Source organism: Pelodiscus sinensis, chromosome 1 (assembly GCF_052426305.1).
Source record: "Pelodiscus sinensis isolate ZL-2025 chromosome 1, ASM5242630v1, whole genome shotgun sequence".
Taxonomy (NCBI): domain Eukaryota; kingdom Metazoa; phylum Chordata; order Testudines; family Trionychidae; genus Pelodiscus; species Pelodiscus sinensis.
This window is the reverse complement of record NC_143052.1, coordinates 230,775,427-230,795,281: the sequence shown is the minus strand read 5'-3', so window position 1 is coordinate 230,795,281 and position 19,855 is coordinate 230,775,427. Positions and strand designations below refer to the sequence as shown.

The window sequence follows — 19,855 nt, the reverse complement described above, 5'->3', positions numbered from 1 at the left end:
AGGAAAGAAACAGAATGTGTGGTCTATGCCAGAAGCTCCTGCAGCACAGCTGCTACACTGCCCCCTGCCCAATCCATACCAGAGAGCAGCAACTGATGATCTGCTCCTTTTTCTGATGCAGTTCCTGAAAGACTTGCAGTTTAGGGCTTGCCGAGGAACTGCAGCAAGAAAAGTAGCAGTCTGCCCTCACAGAGCTGCGTCTCCATCTGTGTCTCGTAGGACAAGGCTGGGGGTTCTCCTCCTTTCCCTCCTGGAAGGTTCAGTGGAGGGAGGCTGGGGAGGGGAGGGGAGAGGAGGAGGCCAGCATCCATACCACCTGATCCCCATCCTGCTGTACAGAGACACAACAGCTTCATGGAAAGAAGACAGGGACAGGAGTTCTGCTCCTTTCCCCACTGGGGGTGGGGGAATTCAGGGAAAGGAGCAGAACTGCCAGCTCCACCTCCTGCTCTGTTTCTGTGTATAGGGCTGGGGCAACAGGGCTGTGAGTAATGGACTATTTGAATGGTTGCTTTGTTTAGACTATCGGAAATTGTTTCTGCTTCTTCTGTTTTTAACGGGTATGTGTGAGCTCCAGCCCTTATTCTGGGCATCAGCTGCTGCAGCATGCTCAGCATTTGTGTGTTTCTCTGCTGCAAGGCATTTCCTTTTCTAGTGTTTGCTGACACTTTGGCAGTTGCATTTTATTCAACCCACTTCTCTCTCAAAAGTAAAATGGCAAGTTCATTCTCATTTTCTCTACACATTTACTCTTTAAAAAAAATTGCATTTAAAGACAAAAAATATTTAGAATAGACATTCAAACTGCAGTGATTAATTCCAATAACATCTTCTCACCAGTTTGGGTTTTAGCTGATCCTCACTATCTCCATGCCCTAGGCGTCCGTATCTCCCTTTTCCCCATGTATAAAGATCCCCTGCTGCAGTAATACATGCACTGTGTGCTCCACCAGCAGCAATGTCAACTACTTCTATGCCCCGCAAAGATTCTATTACACGAGGACGATCACAAGGACTGAAATGAAATAGTTTAAACAGACAAAAAAAAAAATCAGTAAAATGTGCAGACTAAGTAATATAGGAATCTTTTTGCTCATTTTAAAATATTACTTGATTCTGGTCCATTTTCCCAAAGAAAATTAATTTGAAAAAACATTCAAAATGATCCTATTTGTATAGGTTCACGTAGGCTAGAAGAATTTCCATATATCAGTGAGTTTCCATGTGCATAATTATAGATCATAAGTAGATAGTTACATATTATACGTTCTGTTATTTTCATTTTGATTGTGAAGTATCATTTAAACACCTCAAAACGGTTAGACTTCTTTATGTCATTGCAGTAACTTGTCCTACTTCAACTTCCCATATAAAACCAATACATTAGTAAGGACTTCATTAAAACAAAGGAGTCAAAGCATTTATCTTCAAAAATTAATCAATTGTTGATTATAAATAAATTTTAACATGTTGTGATGCAATTAGAACATAACCTGGGCCAGACCAAAGGTCCATCTAGCCCAGTATCCCATCTTCCAACAGTGGCCAATGCCAGATGTCTCAGAGGGCGTGGCAATCTTCAAGCAATCCCTCTCCAGTCACCCATTCCCAGCCTCTGACACAAATCCTATCCACCCTGGCACCCTTGATGGACCTAACGTCCATGAATGTACCTAGTTCTTTCTTGAACCATGTTAAAGTTCTGGATTTCACAACCTCCTCTGGCAAGGAGTTCCACAAGCTGATCATGAGCTGTGTGAAGAAAACTTCCTTTTGTTTGTTTTAAACCTGCTACCTATTAATTTCACTTGGTGACTCCTAGTTATATGATGTTATGGGAACACGTAAATACCTTTTCCTTATTCACTTTTTCCACGCCAGTCATGATTTTATAGACCTCTATTTTATCCCCCTTTAGTCTCCTCTTTTCTAAGCTAAGAAGTCCAAGTCTTTTTAATCTCTCTTCACACAGGGCCTACTTCAAACCCCTAGTCATTTTTGTTGCCCTTTTCTAAACCTTTTCCAATGCAGTATTATTATTATTATTATTATTATTATTATTATTATTATTATTATTATCATTTTTTGAGATGATGTGACCATATCTGTACGTAGCATTCAAGATGTGGGCATACCATGGTTTTATATAGAGATAATAAGATATTCTCAGTCTTATTCACTATCCCTTTTTAAATGATTCCTAACATTCTGCTTGGTTTTTTTTACTGCTACTGCACACTGAATGGATGTTTTCAGAGAACTATCCACAATGACTGCAAGATCTCTCTCTCTCGAGCAGTTATAGTTAAATTAGTCCCCGTCGTATTATATGTATAGTTGAGATTATTTTTTCGAATGTGCTTTACTTTACATTTATCAACATTAAATTCATTGGCCATTTTGTTACCCAATCACTTAGTTCGGTGAGATCTTTTTCAAGCTCTTCACAGTCTGCTTTGGTCTTAACTATCTTGAGCAGTTTAGTATCACTGTTTACCCCTTACTCCAGATTGTTAGTGTAAAATGTACTACTATCCCCAACTGCCGTACTTCGTTGTAAACCATGCACCTTTATCAGCTAATGGAGTTTCTCATTCAGCTCAAGTAGTATTGAGCTTTTGCTTCTGGAGCAGGATAATATTAGTTTTAGTTGTGCTATGCTGTAGTGCCATGACATGCCAAATATCCAGAACATACACTCTATTGGAAGCCATCTGTCTGAGGCAGGCATGGATTTGTTACAATATATAGCTAACAACAAAAGTCAAAATGGGACCACTTTTTTTTCCTAGAAATATTTTATTAAGAATTGTATTGGCTTCTCTAGTTTAAAAAAGCCAATCCTTGTGTAGGTATGGAAAGCTAGGACTTTGATCTACCTATAGATTAGGTAATATTTGTACAATGCTTCAGTTATATAAATCTCATTAATGTGAATCAATCTCTCAACATAAAAGGTTTTCAAAATGTTACCTTCTGTTTCCATGACCCAGTTTACCATCTTCTGCCTCACCCCAAGAATAAACTTCTCCTTCTGAAGATAGTGCCAAACAGTGCTTTCCTCCTGAGTTCACAGCAACTTTCTTTATGAACACATGCTGAATAGACTCCAGCAACGTTGGAGTGGAAACTGATTCGGTCCCTCCAATTCCAAGTCTGCCACCTGCACCATATCCAGTGGCATAAAGCTTCAATGAATGAAAAAAAAAATTAACTTCCTAAATATGTTTAACTTTAACTACTTGATACACTCCGTGTAATTAACTGGATTCTAATATTGATTGTTTCTTTAGTATAATAAAGGACAAAAAAAAATTATTTGGCCACCTGAATTTCCTTTCCTGGAAAACACAGGACATATATAAACTTAGAATGACGGTCTTATTTTTTCACAACTCAAATAATTTGTTGATGTGAAGTGTGAAGACAAAGCCACATTAGTACATAAGCTAAACTGCTCTTATGGGGAGAAGGAACTTGTAAATGACTTAAGTTTTAAGTAGCTATTCTTCCCTTCCTCCTCCCCCCCGCATGAACCATTTTGAAATTATGTTTTAGCACAAACTGTCAGCTTGCTAAGCAGTACTCACATACAGGCTCTGATGGTCTAAGGGTATGTCTACACTACAGCATTATTTTGAAATAGTTATTTTGAAATAATGCATCTATAGGCAAAATGCATTTCGAAATAGCATTTGGCTATTTCAAAATAGCACGTCCACACTGGGTAGATGCTGAATCGCATTTAAGGCCAGCCGGAACCAGATCCAGTAGGGCATCAGGTCAGGAGTTACTTTGTATGGCTGCTGCCTGAGGCCTGTGCTTAAAGGGACCCCCGACCCCCCCCGGACAGCCAGTTCTCAGCTTTCCCTGCTTGCTTGGCTACATCGAAGAGGGACAGCAAAACATTTTGTCTCTGTGTGCTCTCACTCAGGACACCACAACACTCTGCAACATGGAGACAGAACTGCCCCTGGGAACTCTGGTGCTTCTCGTGGATGCGTTCCTGAGAGCCTGGCTGCACTTTCTGCAGGCTGCCATCCAGGAGGTATATCGGGGGGCTGTCAGAATCTTGGAGGCCCTGCGGGAGAGCTTCTACCCTGAGGAGCACTAAGAGCCTCCCTGGTCTGCTCCACTAGGGGCTTGTGCCTCATTCCTCCCTCACGTCCTTCCACTTACCCCTCCCTAACCCCCCTTCCTGATGTAAAATAAGATACATGTATTTTCAAGAACACAAACTCTATTTAACAAAAGTGTGTGGGGGGGGAGGGAATGAAACTCTGGTGAGACTGGGGAAAGGAGATGGGAGAGGGGAGGGAGAAACTTGGGAGGAGGGAGCTGGAAGAGGGAAACAAAGGGAAGAAGTGGGAGGGGAAGCTCAGGGTTGGGGGGCTCTCGACGGACCAACTTGATTTTCATGCAAACCTGCTCCTGGATTCGCATGTGGCCTTTGGTGGCCAGGCTGGCAGCTATCTCGCCATAGACGTATGCATTCCCCCTCTAGTGCGGAGATCATGGACGTTGGGGGCATCCCCCCAAACCTGAATAGGTCTATGATCTCCACCCTGGACCAGGAAGGCGCCCACCTTCTTCGGGCCCTGGCAGACTGCTCCTGGGGAGTGGTGGAGGGCTGGCTGCCAGTGGCTTTCTGGCTCACAGTTTTGGGGCCACTGGGTCAGGGGCAGTGATTGCTGGCTCTAGGCTGGCAGGCTTGGAGCTGGCACAGGCACTGTGGCCAGAATCTACCCCTTTAAGGGCTCCGGGGAGGGGGGGAAGGACAGGAGTGTTCTTGGTTGAGGCCAGAGTGGCCACCAGGGCACCCTGGAAAGGGCTGGAGGCCCCCTATTTCGAAATAAGTGTCTACACAGCATTTATTTCGAAATAGCATTTTCGAAATTGGTAAACCTCATCCCATGAGGAACAATGCCAATTTCAAAATAAGCCCTCTGCCATTTCGATTTAATTTCGAAATAGCGGTTGGCTTGTGTAGACGCTAGAAAAGTTATTTTGAAATAACAACTGTTATTTCTACACAACTTTGATGTGTAGACATACCCTAAGTGACTTAAAGTATTGGGGCATACATAGACATTAAGAGTTAGTTACATGACTCTTAAAATTTTCTAAATTACCTTCAAAAATTCAGTTTACACAAACTAGGTTTAAATAAAGAAAAACATGAAGACAGTCTCACAGCTAAATCTTCCCATTTGATCTATATTTCATGAATCTGATAGGCATAGCAAGCATTAAAATGTCTATGGGATATGGTCATACAACAAAGTGTTAAGCCCACAGTATCAACCTTAACTGCCATTTCCTTGGTTTTTATTTCATCACACAGAAAGAAGAAAGAAATGTAAGCCTCTCTGATTAAGTCAAACACTCAAATCAATAATTCTACAAATATGAAGCATATCACCATTTCCCTCAAGGAGAGTACTCTTCAGAGTAATGTTAATCATTTGTTCAGAAGAAGATGGCTGGGTTATGCTCAGCATAGACCCCTAAGTATAGAGGCTGTAACAGCATCTTCTGTACAGGGCAAAAGTGTTCTTCAGTACAGTAGAGAATTTTATTCAACTAGGTTCTGAGTTCATTCTGCCAGTACCAGCAGTTGAGTTTTTTTTAAATAAAAGTTTTATAAAAATTTACTCTGGAAGGCTGAAATTTGCCAGGGAAATTTAACTTGAATTATTTATTGTAATCCTTACCTTCCCATCAGCAGTCACAGCAAACAAAGTCTGTTCACCACCAATTAATTGAACAGGTCTAAGAGTGGCAAGGGCTTCACATGGAGTTGGAACTTTCACCTTTGCCCCTTCAATACCTCCAAGCTGTCCTCTGTGATTATGACCCCAACCATAAATAGTTCCACTACCTCCAGCAGAAAGGGTCCAGTCATCTGGTCTCCTACAGATAGTTCAAAGGAACACAAAGGAAAAGTTTTGGAGATTAAAAATGAAAGCTGTGATACATTCTCATTCTAACACTCAACTTTGAAATACTGCGAGACCAAAACATCATATAGCAAATTAAAATAATAACCTGTTCATCCATTGGACAAGCTGTTCATCTTGCTCCCTCTTAAAAGCATCATGGCTCTCATGGAGAACATCCATAGTCTCGTTATCTGCCATTAATTCTCGGATTTTCTTTGCCACCTGCAACATTATATTGGATTAGAAATCATGACTTAAATACCAGTTACTCTTGATTAACACTTGGCATAAAATTTTTAAGTCTCAGCTATTTTCTTCCTCAGATTTAAATATATTGTTAACACAGGGCTCCATAATTAATTTATTTAAATACGCTCACATGTTCTACTATCATAATGAAAATATTTCTGCAGTACCTCATCAAGGAAAAGGCGAGGCAATGAAGTTCTCTTATCAAGGGCAACAGCAACCCTGGAGGCCATACAGTATCTTCTGAACCAAGCCCATTTGTGTGTCTCTGCACAGCAAGGAAGTGTGTCCAACTCTAGATCACAAGCAAGAGCAACAAGCACCTGCAAAAACAAAAAAAAGTTTTGGAGTTATATTGCATTTGAAGTGCAACCAGAGGTGTGATTTAGTTCCATGACACTAAACTCCAGTTGGAAATGAGTAAATATTCAGTGGACCCTTTGATGGATATTCCCTGATGAAGAATGTGGCAGTTTTTGGGAAGTGTCACTTTACCTTGCTTACCATACAAACTTGCTAATATAAAATACCAACCGAATCATGCTACTTAATTATCTAATATTAACATCTTGTTACCTTAAAGAAAGGGCTGTGAAGCAACTGCTTGCCACCTCTCACAATAGGGTCTTCATAGTCAAACTGCCGCTGCAAAGCTTCTGGAAGACCTTTGACCAAAGCAGCTAAAGCACTGCCTGTGAAACTCTGAAGAAACAACAAAAGGTTAATTAATCTATACACTGAATATACTACAGTAGGAAAGGGAAATTTAGGGTAGTAGTGATGGAAAATTAATTGCAATTTGATAAACAATGTAAAACATGATCTCTGTACAACCTCTAATAGGGATGTGTCCATATCACAAACACCACCCTTTCTGCCAAATACCATTTACTTCTTGGCATCTGGGTATCAAGTATAAACCAGTCTTTTGCTACAAGTGAAGACCTTCCAGAAAAAGTCTGAAGTAAATTGGAAGGCGTGGGGAAGCCATCCACCTATACTTTCCTTGTCTGTCTACAAACTTTAGTTATCAGCACTGTATCTAAGTATTATATTAATTTGAATATTTAACAAATTAGAGCACAATGTTACTATTGAGAATTTAGGCTTCTTACCATAGTTCGTGTTTCTCCATCATTATCCCCTAGAATCCGGTTTATGTTAATAGATTGGCCAAACTCTGTTGTTAGCAGCTTCCGTAGTCTCTGCAAGGCCCACATTCTATGTCCAGCTGCTATAATTGTAAAAAGAAAACTTAAATTGCTTACAGAATCATTTTTACATATGAACAACAAAATTAATTTTTAATTTGAACCTACCTAGGGCACTCAACTGAGCACATGCTGCAAGTGATGCTGCTAGGCGAGGAACTATACTCCTGTTAGAAGCAAAATTCAAGCGGAAATCCAGCAAACACGTTACCAAATCCATTGATGGACAAGAAAGAATGCATCGATCTGAAAGGAGGTCTTTAGGGCCTGTGAAAAAAAATGTTAACTTGTTTAACCATTTAGTTATGAGAATCTTAATAAGTGGCCTGAGATCTAACACCTTCAGCACTCACTATAAAACAAATTTTTGATCCAGATACTCATCTTTCTAAGAAGAGCATGCCAAAACTGCATTCTCTCTTATGTATGTATCATGTTACTTTGATGATGTATTCTGTTTTCTAGATATGCATATATAAAAGTGGACTACACAACATTTGTTTATGAATATTAGGATCGAGCAATAAATATAAATTGAGAGATACAGGTCTGCAAGTCCGCTCTCTCCCCTTACTATATATTATGACTTACCAGCAGCTGGCATGATAGGATAAACAGTGAATCGCCATCCCCATCCATTGACAGAACCATCACTGATGAACTTCCATTTTAATTCATCTCCCGGAATTCGCAATTCACTGGACCAATCGGACCATTCACGACCTGTTACAGTCAGATAGTACATACATTTTTCATTTGTACGGATTAATGATTATTTGAGTCATCCATAAAACACCACAACTAGAATCTAGCTGCTTTGAGCATTAGATTAATATATCCTAGAAAAAAAGTCTGTAAATGAGGCATATAACTGTGTATATAAAAATAGCTAAAAATCAAAGACAAGAAGCAATTTCCTGACAAAATTTTGTTTCTGCTTTAACTGCCTAATTTAAGTTATCTAAGAGATGCCATCAGTTGTTTTAATACAAGTCAGGTACATTTCTGAAAATTCACTGTCCTAAATAAAATGTTGAGACCATTCAATCCATAACAATATACAAAATGAATTAAATATTTGGAACCTTTTCATATTCACAGTTCAGGCCATCTGCACCTGTATTTCCCATCAATGGTTAAATAAAGACATCTGCTCTCAGGCTTCCACCTCCCCAGATATTGTCTTTATGGATGGAGATCTGTGTCTCATTCACTTCTAATCAGGTATTTACAGGATGCATACTGCCCTGTCTTCGCTACGTTATTCCCAGCAGAGAGAACCTGCCAAGCACACCTACTTTCTCTCTTTGCGAAGACTGATAATAGCTATAAAATACCACACCGTTATTTTTACATAAGCTTTCTTTATTCCCAAGGCAGAAGTCCTACAGAGAAAACGTTTAAAACAGTAAGGGTACTTCTACACAGCAGCATTATTTCAGAATAACGGACGTTCCAAAATAATGTGTGTCTACCCAGCAATCCATTATTTAAAAACAATGTCAAGCTAGAGGACTTCTTACTCTGATTCTTGCAACCCTCATTCCACCAGGAGTAAAGTAAGCTGAAGGAAGAGTGCTCTTCCTGCTCTGTAGACAATGCCAAAAGCCGAATTAAGCTATTTCGACTTCAGCTACGCAACTGACGTAGCTGAAGTTGTGTATCTTAATTCAACTTTAGCTCTAAGTAGACATGCCCCAACAGAACCTACAGACATGCTTATAAGCTTATGAGACATCACTGTACCTCTAACAACATACTGCTCCTACCAGAGCCCAACACCCACACCCAATTTGTGGTGTTAAGCTCATCACAGCTTCTGCCCAGAATAAGTACTTCCATAAACATGTTTAGTCCACCCTTTCACCTGCAGTTTTCAGAAGCAGATAATTGGTACACAAAGGATATCTCCTCCCAGTGCAAAGCTTCAAAAGGTTGGCTTCAGAGGAGAGAATTTGTTCTCCCCTCATCCCCATGTACTTCATAGGAAATCTACTTCAAAAGTTTGTCCCAGAAAGCCCTTTGACCATCCTAATGCCTTCTGGAGACTGCATTAAATCTTGTCTTCCTATTAAATAAGTTCCAGATAAGCTCACAATAGTACATTATAGTAAAATGTTGTAAATGTTTTGAACTCTAAATGTTTACTTTTAATTAAGAAGTTCTCAAACTGTGGTTTGGAACCCTAAAGTGAACCACAGCACTACCACTTTAATGGGGTTGCTGGGCTGACTTAGATTTGATGGGGCCTAGGACTGAAGACTGAGCCCCTCTACCCAGGGCCAAAGCCCAAAGACTTCAGTTCTGTGTGGTGGAGCTCATGTTTAGGGCCCCTGCCTGGCACTGACCACCTTAAACTACAGTTTTAGCACCCATTCCCTGCAGTTAGAGTGGTGGGACTTGGGCTTTGTCCTCTCCATCCCCAGTGCAGTGAGGCTGAGGTCCTCCCCACCTCTCTGAAATCATGCTGTAATTTTTCTAGTCAGAAGGAGGCCATGGCAAAATGAAGTTTGCAAACACCTGTCTTAATTCAATCAAATTGAACTTAACTGAATGAGATTTGGCTATGATAGTGTATATCTGTTACAACAACCATTAAGCAACTTAAATATAGGTACAAATAATTATAAAACTGTGCACCCAATTGCCCCTACATATATTTTCAGACAAAGGTAGACATATGTCTCAATTTAAATAATCTTGGCGCAGGGAAATGTCAGTCACTAGAAGGCCCAAACTACTATACAAATTCCAAGTGTTCCATAAAATGCACTTCTCCTCTTGAAGGAAAGGTGAGCCATCAAAATCCACAGCTGGCTCATACTTTAAGTATCACACTTGATGAGAGAGACAGAAAGGAAAATACCACATGGATGAGTAAATGAAAGAAGAAAACCAACAAGCTCCTAGTAAGATAGAGCACTTGAGAGCAGAAAGATGTGTCATCTTTCACATAGTAAAACTCTTATTATATTTGGATTCATTAAAATAAATACCCAGGTTATACAGAAAATTGTACACAACATACTAGGAACCATTTGGGGCCATAACATTAAAATCGGGATTTACATATAAACATAAGGCAGAGTCAGATAAACATATTTTAAAAATCACAATAGAATTAATCTGGCACCCCCTGGGTCCTAAAAGTGCTGGATTATCGGAAGTTTACTGTAAAAAGTAAAGCAAATCAAAGAATAAATTTCAATTCTGCCATTTTATGCTGGTTTTTATACATGGAAGTTAGAAAGTTAAAAGAGATTTTAAATGTGGAGTCTATCAAAAATAATTTAGGCTGCAGCTTACAACTGAAATTCTTCTGTATAATACTTTATTTACAGTTTTAAAAATATTAAAAGTTGTTCTATTAAATAATTACCAGAATCTTCATGTGTTTCAGTTATGTATGCTTCAGAAATAAACTGATGTTTTCAGACAAATGCCTAACATTTTTTAAATTTTGTTAATCATTGTAAATCAATGTTTCATACATATTTAAGTATTTTTATAGCTTATTTCACTTCAGCCTGTTCTACCCAAAATAAACCTATGTAATTTGTTATACAAGAAGAGTACTTTCCATCCAACATTCAACAGAAAACTAAACAAAGCACTTGAGAAAAATGAAGCAAACAACATTTGATTCTCATCACCTGATCGGACTGAAACTATCCTGTTGACACCATCCATTATGGTGAGAGGGTCATGACGCCGCTCTGTAGAACACTGGCGATCAAATTCTACTCTAAGTCCTTCAGCTCCTAACAAATAAAATAATTATATAATTAAAACAATAAGTAAAATGGGGAAAATGTAAGCTTTTAAAAGTCCAGTGAAGTAACTCATTGTTTGGATTGTTCTATATACTGAGCAACCTAGAACACAACATCTATTTTCTATTAATTACAGGCAAATAATTATCTTTATGTTTCTTGAAAGTATTACATAGTATAGTAGTACATAGTACACACCACCCATGAATTTGGATTAACTGCACATGACAACGTTCAAAATATTCCAAAACTTAAGTCAGGAGTGAGGAACCTTTTTAGGGTGGGGGACCGCTGACACAGAAAAATCAGTCAGGAACTACACACGAGTGAAAAGCAAAAAGAAAAACACCACAGCCTCACTGACATGATCCCTGATTGAGAAGGAGAAAGAAAGACACTCCCCACATTCCCCTCATACACCAGAGCTTAAGGGGGCCCAGAATAGTAGATTTTGTATATTTCAGCCCCGCGGTGGGACAGCAGGGAGTCTGGAGTAGGGATGTAAAAGTATAGTCGATTAACTGATAAGCAAAAGCTTATAGGTTAATGCTGTAGACTACACACATTCTCTCCCTCCCTCCCCCCCCCCGCGCGCGCACACACACACCAGAAGTTCAGCTCAGTCCCAGCTTATATTGGGTCCTGGACCTACTCCCGCTGTGGCTCTGCATTTAAAGTGTATTAGGAGCCAGGCGGTAAGGCAGCCCAGCTCAGTTCTAGCTTGTGCCGGATCTGGAGCTCAGAAAATTCCCCCCGGGACAGGGGCTGCCTGGGGTCTATAGAACAGTCAACTAATTGATAAAAATTCACGAGTTTAATCGACTATTCACTTAACCAATATTTAACATCCCTAGTCTGCTGACTCCCCAATGCTTGGGGGAGGGGGAGAGGAGCCCTGAGCCTCAGGCACCAGACCCAGGAAAGCCAGGGGCCACATTTGGCCTCTGAGCCTTAGGTTCCCTACCCCTGCCTTAAGTGATCTGTTAAAGCAAATTACAGGTAACAGCATCAGAAGTCTAACTTATGAATAGTATTAAGTCACTTCAAAATGAAACTCCAATGTACACAGAAAAATTGTAACAATGGTTAGGGCAATAGACAAAGAAATTAGTTTATTGCTGGCTTTGAAACTATTTACTAACTATGGGCAAGCTGTATGCCATGTCCTAATGAAACAAAAATTTGACGTGATCTACAGCTGAAGATCAGCAGTGTACCAAATCCAGTACTGCCTAAAGAACCTGAATTTATAAAGGGTACATTTAACGGATCCAAGAAAGGTTATTATCAAGCATGCACATTATTATAACACCAGGCATGTTAAAATTACACAATTTATTCAAACATTTTAGTGATGATACAAAATGGATTACCGTAAACTGAAACTAAGTGTCTGTTCCTTAAAATGTACATATTTTAAGTAACTGAATGGATAATTTCTCCTTTCATATAAACCTTATCACTATTCTATACCTGGTATTTTAACAGTGCCACTGGTGGAGGTATCATCTGTATATGGATGGCTACTTTCCACCACCACTGGCTGTGAAGAAAGACGGCCACTTTGCGAGTCTGTAGCCACATCTTCTAGCTCTGTAACACACAGCTCCAACAACATGTCAGCAACCTGCAAAAATATGTATCAACCAATTATAAATATCTTCATAAAGAAACCAATTCAGAGTTCAAGTAAAAAATGATGAGAGCAAGCCCTGATCCCCATCTTTCCCGGTATATTACATAAGAACAGCCGTACTGGGTCAGACCAAAAGTCCATCTAGTCCAGTAGCCTGTCTGCCGACAGTGGCCAGCACCAGGTGCCCCAGATACGGTGGACCGAAGACAATGATCAGCGATTTGTCTCCTAGCATCCTTCTCCAGCCTCTGACAAACAGAAGCCAGGGACACCACTCCTATCCTCTAGCTAATAGCCTTTTAGGGACCTAACCGCTATGAAATTATCTATCTAGCTTCTCTTTAAACTTTGTTATAGTCCTAGCCTTCACAGCCTCCTCTGGCAAAGAGTTCCACAAGTTGACTACATGCTGTGTGAAGAACTTTCTTTTATTAGTTCTAAACCTGCTACCCATTAATTTCATTTGGTGTCCTCTAGTTGTTCTATTATGGGAACTAATAAATAACTTTTCTTTATCTGCCCTCTCCACACCACTCATGATTTTATAGACCTCTATCATATCCTCCCTCAGTCTCCTCTTTTCTAAACTGAGAAGTCCCAGTCGCTTTAACCTCTCTTTATATGGGACCCGTTCCAAACCCCTAATCATTTTAGTTGCCCTTTTCTGAACCCTTCCCAAGGCCAAAATATCTTTTTTGAGGTGAAGAGACCAGATCTGTACACAGTATTCAAGATGTGGGTATACCAGTTTTATACAAGGGCAATAAGATCTTGTCTATTATATTTTAATATTCCAATTGAAAAGGTATGAATAAATGAAATAAGCATTTATTTCACTTAAAAAATGCAACATATCATATTAAATCCCACAAGCAAACAATGCTTTAAAATGCCAATTCAACAAATGAAAGTGTCAAGATAACTAAAGGCTAAAATATTCTCAGATGTTAACTGACAAAATACAGGAATATAATGTGTAAGGTTTCTATAACCTTCATTCTGTGCCACAATATGACAATTCAGCAAATATTTTCTATTGAAAACACATGGGCTAGTCTAAAAACAATTGTTTTTATTGCGCTGAATAATTTGTAATAAACTCATTAACTCTATAAACCAGCAGTTCTCAACCACCAGGCTACAGCCCACTACCAAGCCACGGACCTCTGGCTGCCAGGCCGCAACAGCTCTGGGGTCCAGGGCTACACCGCTCTCACTGAGGCTGTTGAGAGAGACATGTCCTGCCCCTTTTCTCAGCCAGCCAGGCAGGGGCAGGGTCTCCTCCCAGCCACAGAAGAGCACTTCTCTGCATGGCAGGAGGGCTGTGCAGAGCAGCTCCATGCTGTGCAGCCCTCCCACTGCATAGTGAACCACTCTTCTGTGGCTGGGAGGAGACAATCTCCCCTCCCCCAGTTGGCTGAGTGGAATGCTAGCTATCTTTTCAAGGAGATTCTTGGACTGGGAATAGACTACTGCCAGCCACTGATGCAGGGACCACATTTGGGGCCTGGCAGGACAGGTATCATATGCATGCTGCTATGTAGCCCAGCAGATGCAGTCAAACCCTGATTTTCCATCTGGCTGCATTCCCCCTAATGACAGATATTAATAAGACTGGGACTTTTCGGCTCAGAAAAAAGGAGACTAAGGGGGGGATATGATAGAAGTCTATAAAATCATGACTTGTGGAAGAAGTAAATAAAGTTATTTAATTATTCCTATAACACAAGAACTAGGTGTCAAATGAAATTAATATATAGCAGGTTTAAAACAAATAAAAGGAAGTATTTTTTCACACAATACACAGTCAACCTGTGGAACTCCTTGCCAGAGGATATTATGAAGACCACAACATCAACAGGGTTCAAAAAAAAACTAGATAAATTCATGGAGGATAGGTCCATCAATGGCTATTAACCAGGATGGGTAAAAATGGTGTCCCTAGGCTCTGTTTGTCAGAAACTGGGAATGGATGACAAAGGAGACCACTTGATTATCTGTTCTGTTTATTCCCTCTAGAACACCTGGCATTGGACACGGTTGGAAGACAGGATACTGGGTTAGGCGGACCTTTGGTCTGACCCAGTATGGCCATTTTTATGTTTTTACTTGTCGCTTAGTTTCTTGACCAATGGGCACATAAGACAGCTAATATGGTGGTTACTGATGGGAATGACCATAGATAAAGATTACATGGCTTAAAGCCTGGGGAAAGGGGCGTGCCCAAGTCCACGGCAGGCCCTGGCGTGCCACAGGCATGGGGAGGGGAGGATGAAGGAGAGCCACAGGGGATGCTCTTGCCGGGATGGAGCAGCTCCTGCCTGGGGCAGGGTAGAGGCCGCTCCAGCCCAGCCACCCCCACTTTAATCGGTTAACCTTACATTTAACTGGTTAATCAATTATTAGTGATGTAAAATCCTGTTTACCTACTTCTGTTTGTACAATTATTATTAGTCTTCATATTTGTAAAAACCTATGCCTGCTGAACCTAAATCATCAGCTACTAAGAGTCACCTTAACAGAACAAGAAAGATGAGAAAACAGTTAAAATTCAATAAATCAACAAAAATCACTGACTGACCTGTGGGTAGGCAGTGCCCATTCCAGACAGCACAGCAGAAAGAACATCCTTTCCCTTCTCACCAGCCCTGGTGGAGACAGCAAGCTTCAGCAGGTCAACCATGACTCGAGTGTCATCTGGTACTAAAAGACTAGTGAACTCATCCAAGTGTTGGGGTTCTGGACCTGATACTTTACTTTGGCTTTCTACATCCTGAAAGAGAAATTGAAGAATTGTCTCACTGATTAAGAGGATTCGAAGAAACATTTCATGCAACAGACTAAGTTAACTTGCCTAAAAAAAGAAAACTAACAAGGTCACTAACCAATTCTGCAATTTTGTTCCTTGAAATGTATTACACATATCCATTCCACTTCAGATGTGTGCATACCCAATGCACCAACATCAGAGACTTTTTTCTAAGAGCAAGGTTTCTCAAAGTGGTCTTCAAAACCACTTTGAAAAACCTGTTAACTGGCCACACTGGTTTCTTTACTTACTGGTGTCGAGGTCATGGAGTCTTGTGGTGCCTAGTAGCTCAGTTTCACTGTTTGCAGCCAAAGGGAGCCGTGGGAAGCGGCATGTGCGGGGCTGCTGCTTCCTTTGGCTGTAAATGGTGAAACTGAGCCAATAGGAGCCACGAGGCTCCATGGCTGTGGCGCTGGTAAGTAAAAAACCAGCGCGGCAAGTTAAAAGGTTTCTCAAAGTGGTTTCAGGGACCACTTTGGGAAACACTGTCTTAGAGATACCCAGGCACCTGCTGCTGCCTCCTATGGTTGCATAATGGCACATAGGGTAGTAATAACACTCTCCTAACATCAAACGTGTGCAGTCTCTCCTCATTCTTATGGGAGTGAGGATAGGGGAAGAATACTGGTAAGTACATTACCTGACTGATATGTAAGTGAGAAACCACTTTGGTGAAAAATTTGGACGAAGATTAAGGTGCACCTTTCCTTGTAGAAGACTATCTATGGTGGATTCGAGATTTTTCCTGACCAAGGCTTCCAACATGGAGCTTCCACAGGATACCAGCTGTGAAAACTCTCACAGCAAAATGATGTTTAGGTGGTGACACAAGACTCAATTTTTGACTCAGTGAACATAGCATGGTGCTTCTTGATACCAGGGAGCAGTGATGCGAGTCTAGAGAGGATGACACTGGAGAAATTAAGAGTCAATTTGCCCCTCAGCTGCATTATATGAAGGGGTACTACAGTATGTGAAGGTGCCATGGTACTGGGTACTGAACTCCAGTAGTCAGCAAGTCACTGCGGGTGTCTGTTTCTTGAAATGCCAGTAACAAGCTCAACAAATCACTTGCCATGGTATAAGCCTCTGGTGTTGACAGTACCGGGAGAGTCTCTTGTTGCTGCTGAGCTAAAGGGGACAGCACTGCTGAATAAGAAAGTGCACCTTTACAGTCCATCTCAATAGCATTAGCACCTGAGTGAATGACACCACCTAAGGTTTTACCTGTTCTGGAAACAGAACTGCTTGGTACTATGCAAACTCTACCCTGCTTCTCAGTTTGACTGCTAGACCCTGGCGCTGGCAACCTCACTCTCATGGACCATGCTCTCTCTCAGTGCAATCTTACAATGTTGTTTCTTTAGTATCGGAGAAGATCTATGTTGGGACTGCCATGCCAGGAAGAGCATTCCTAACCAAAGCGAAGGCATTCAATGCCCACCCCAAGCAGGAAGTTTCTGAAGATGGGGCAGGGCTGGGCTATAAGGAGATGTTTTAATCTGACCTCCTGATATTCCGTTCTCAGTTTCAAGTCCCTGCAGATTTCACACCTGTTCTGATGTGAGCTTCTCTGAGGCACTTTGGCACTTCTTAGAGTGCAGTCCCTGACTGCAGTGCATGCAAAATGCTGATGCCAAAGTTTAAAGTGTGGGGACTGAGGCATGCTACAGTACTGTGCATCTATATGTAGAACTACTGGCAACCAAAATGGAAACTAAATACAATACTAAAAGAAAAAAAGATCCCTACAGTAAGACAACAGAACAAGTATCAATCATCTACAACAGAATGGAAATACTTGTAGTAACAAGCTAGCATGTTCTGATAACCATCACAGGTGGTAAGAAGGAATAGGTGGGGAATTGTTTCTACCCTCTGGACCATCATGCAGCAGTGCCACACACTAAAGGACATATGTGCCATCTCCAATGATACAGCTAAAGGGAAAAATTTCAAATGCTAGTGTAGATGAAAGCTTGCTCAGTACAAGGAAAAGGGCATTTGCAAGCACTCTGAGAAAAAAAGGAAGTTTAATAATGTGACCCACACAGCATCTCTATGCCAGAAGACCAGGGACTCCTGTCATGCAGTAGTGAATTTCAGCTGGCCCAACAACCTTAGTGTACTCTAACACTATTTTTATAATCTGCATCTAAAAGGTGTCACTTAACATGCCATTGAAAAATTAAGAACTGACTGATCATTAATATTCTTGAATGAGTTATGTACAGTCAATACACAAAAGTTTATACAGTAAAACTCCATTGGTCCAGCATCTGATGGTCCGGCACCATCAGGAACCTGGAAGTGCTCCAGGCAGCCGGACCATTGGAGCTACTCTGACCTCGGCTTCCCTGATTCAGCCGCTGCTGAAACTGACCAGCACCTGAATCGGGGAAGCCGGGGGCAGAGCAGCTGGGGTGCTGCCTGGTAGGTCCTGTAGCGCTGCCCCATTGGGGATGCGGGACCAACCCGGCAGCACCCCAGCTGTCCCCATTTAGCCGCTGCTGAAATTGACCAGCAGCTGACTCTGGGAAGCCTAGGGCAAAGCAGCTCTGCCTCGGGCTTCCTCGAATCAGCTGCTGATGAGTTTCAGCAGCAGCTGACTTGGGGACGCCTGGAGCAGAGCAGCAGGGGCGCTTCCGGGTTGGTCCCGCAGCACTAAGGGGCAGCGCTACTAGACCAACCCGGCAGCACCCCAGCTGCTCTGCCCCAGCTCTCCCAGATTAAGCCGCTGCTGAAATTGACCAGCAGCTGACTCCGGGAAGCCCAGGGCAGTCCTCGGGCTTCCCGGAGTCAGCCACTGGTCAGTTTCAGCAGCTGAATCGGAGACAGCTGGGGCAAAGCAGGTGAGGTGCTGCCGGGTTGGTCCGGTAGCGCAGCCCCTTGGTGCTGCGGGACCAACCCGGCAGCACCCCAGGTGCTCTGCCCCAGGTGTCCCCAAGAGCAGCTTGGGTGCTGCTGGGTTGGTCTTGCAGCACCAAGGAGCGGCGCTACCGGACCAACCCGGCAGCACCCCAGCTGCTCTGCTGCAGGCGTCCCCGATTCAGCCGCTGCTGAAACTGATCAGCAGTGGCTGAATCGGGGATGCCTGGGGCAGAGCCGGACTATCGGAAGGGGGGGGCTATGAGGGGTCTGTGGTGGCATCCTCTCCACACCACCCCAGACCTCTCATAGCTCCCTCTTCTGATAGTCCGGCATATCTGATAATACGGCACCCCCTGGGTCCTAAAGGTGCTGGATTATCGGAAGTTTACTGTAATACAGAAACCAAGCATGTTAGGGGGAGCTGATACACAGGTTTACTCCTCTGCCCCCAACAGAATGCTGTTCCACCTGCTTGAATAGGCTCCCTTGTAAATGGACAGAAAAAAGACAGAAAAGCGCATTTGCATGCCAGCCAAACAAAACCATCAGGAGAGCAAGTAAGGGAAAAGGAATCACTTAATCTCAATGGGGGATAAAGGTTGTACCCCAGGAAGCCTTCCTGCCTCATGAAGCAGCATTAATGAACTTTAAAAAAGCTGCTTTTCAGAGGCTAACTAAACTATGAAGAAAAGAGCAGAGAACCGTAAAGTTATCTTTCACCCGATGAGACACGATAAACAGAACTTTGGACTGTGTGTCGGTAAAGGAATCCTGGGGAGGAAAGTACCTTGAACAAAAGACTGTGCCATGTTAAGTTTTAGCAACTAAAAAGCAAACTTTTACTTGCTTTTTGTAACCCTTTCTACCTTTATCCCTTATACCTATGATGACCATTTATCCCCTTTTTTCCAGGACAGTCCCAGATTTAAAGGTTCTGTCCCCGTGTCCCAATAAAAAAGGCAAATGTCTTGGAAAACGTGTTCAGCTCCAACTACAAATGGCACCGCCATTTCCCTCCCTCACTGGGACACACAGTGCTAGCGCAGCACAGCAGGAACTCCCTGCCTCCACCCAGCACGTAAGCAGCTCCCTTGGTGCTTTGCGCGGGCAGCCAGGACCGCTGCTGGTGGTGTGCAGTTTCCAGAGCTCCGAGCTCCAGTGCAGCACACCATCGCCGTCCAGCAAGCCCTCACCAGCATGTGGCCCTTCCCTCCCACTGCGGGAGTGCCTCCACTGTGTGCAGCTGCCAGCCCGGCATCCTCCATCCACAGGCAGCTGCCACTACTGCTGGAGTGGGAGACGGGGTGCTGGTTGGGAGACAAACCCAGCAAGCTGCTCCTTGGAGCTGCCGCCGGAGTCCAGGC

The 19,855-nt window shown here is 42.2% G+C and overlaps 1 protein-coding gene across 4 annotated transcripts in view; it reads right to left on the bottom strand.

The window, feature by feature from the left end:
* Positions 1-19,855, bottom strand: part of HERC2 (HECT and RLD domain containing E3 ubiquitin protein ligase 2) — a 200,367-nt gene that overhangs the window by 28,045 nt on the left and 152,467 nt on the right. For all 4 annotated transcript variants that reach the window (XM_075916267.2, XM_075916303.2, XM_075916286.2 and 1 more), the window contains exons 69-80: positions 15,393-15,584; positions 12,649-12,802; positions 11,056-11,163; positions 7,994-8,125; positions 7,511-7,669; positions 7,307-7,425; positions 6,768-6,893; positions 6,359-6,514; positions 6,049-6,164; positions 5,715-5,913; positions 2,974-3,188; positions 838-1,015 (exon numbers count right to left, since the gene is read on the bottom strand). In XM_075916267.2, coding sequence (XP_075772382.2) covers positions 838-1,015; positions 2,974-3,188; positions 5,715-5,913; positions 6,049-6,164; positions 6,359-6,514; positions 6,768-6,893; positions 7,307-7,425; positions 7,511-7,669; positions 7,994-8,125; positions 11,056-11,163; positions 12,649-12,802; positions 15,393-15,584 — 1,854 coding nt within the window. The remainder of the gene's footprint in view (positions 1-837; positions 1,016-2,973; positions 3,189-5,714; positions 5,914-6,048; positions 6,165-6,358; positions 6,515-6,767; positions 6,894-7,306; positions 7,426-7,510; positions 7,670-7,993; positions 8,126-11,055; positions 11,164-12,648; positions 12,803-15,392; positions 15,585-19,855) is intronic.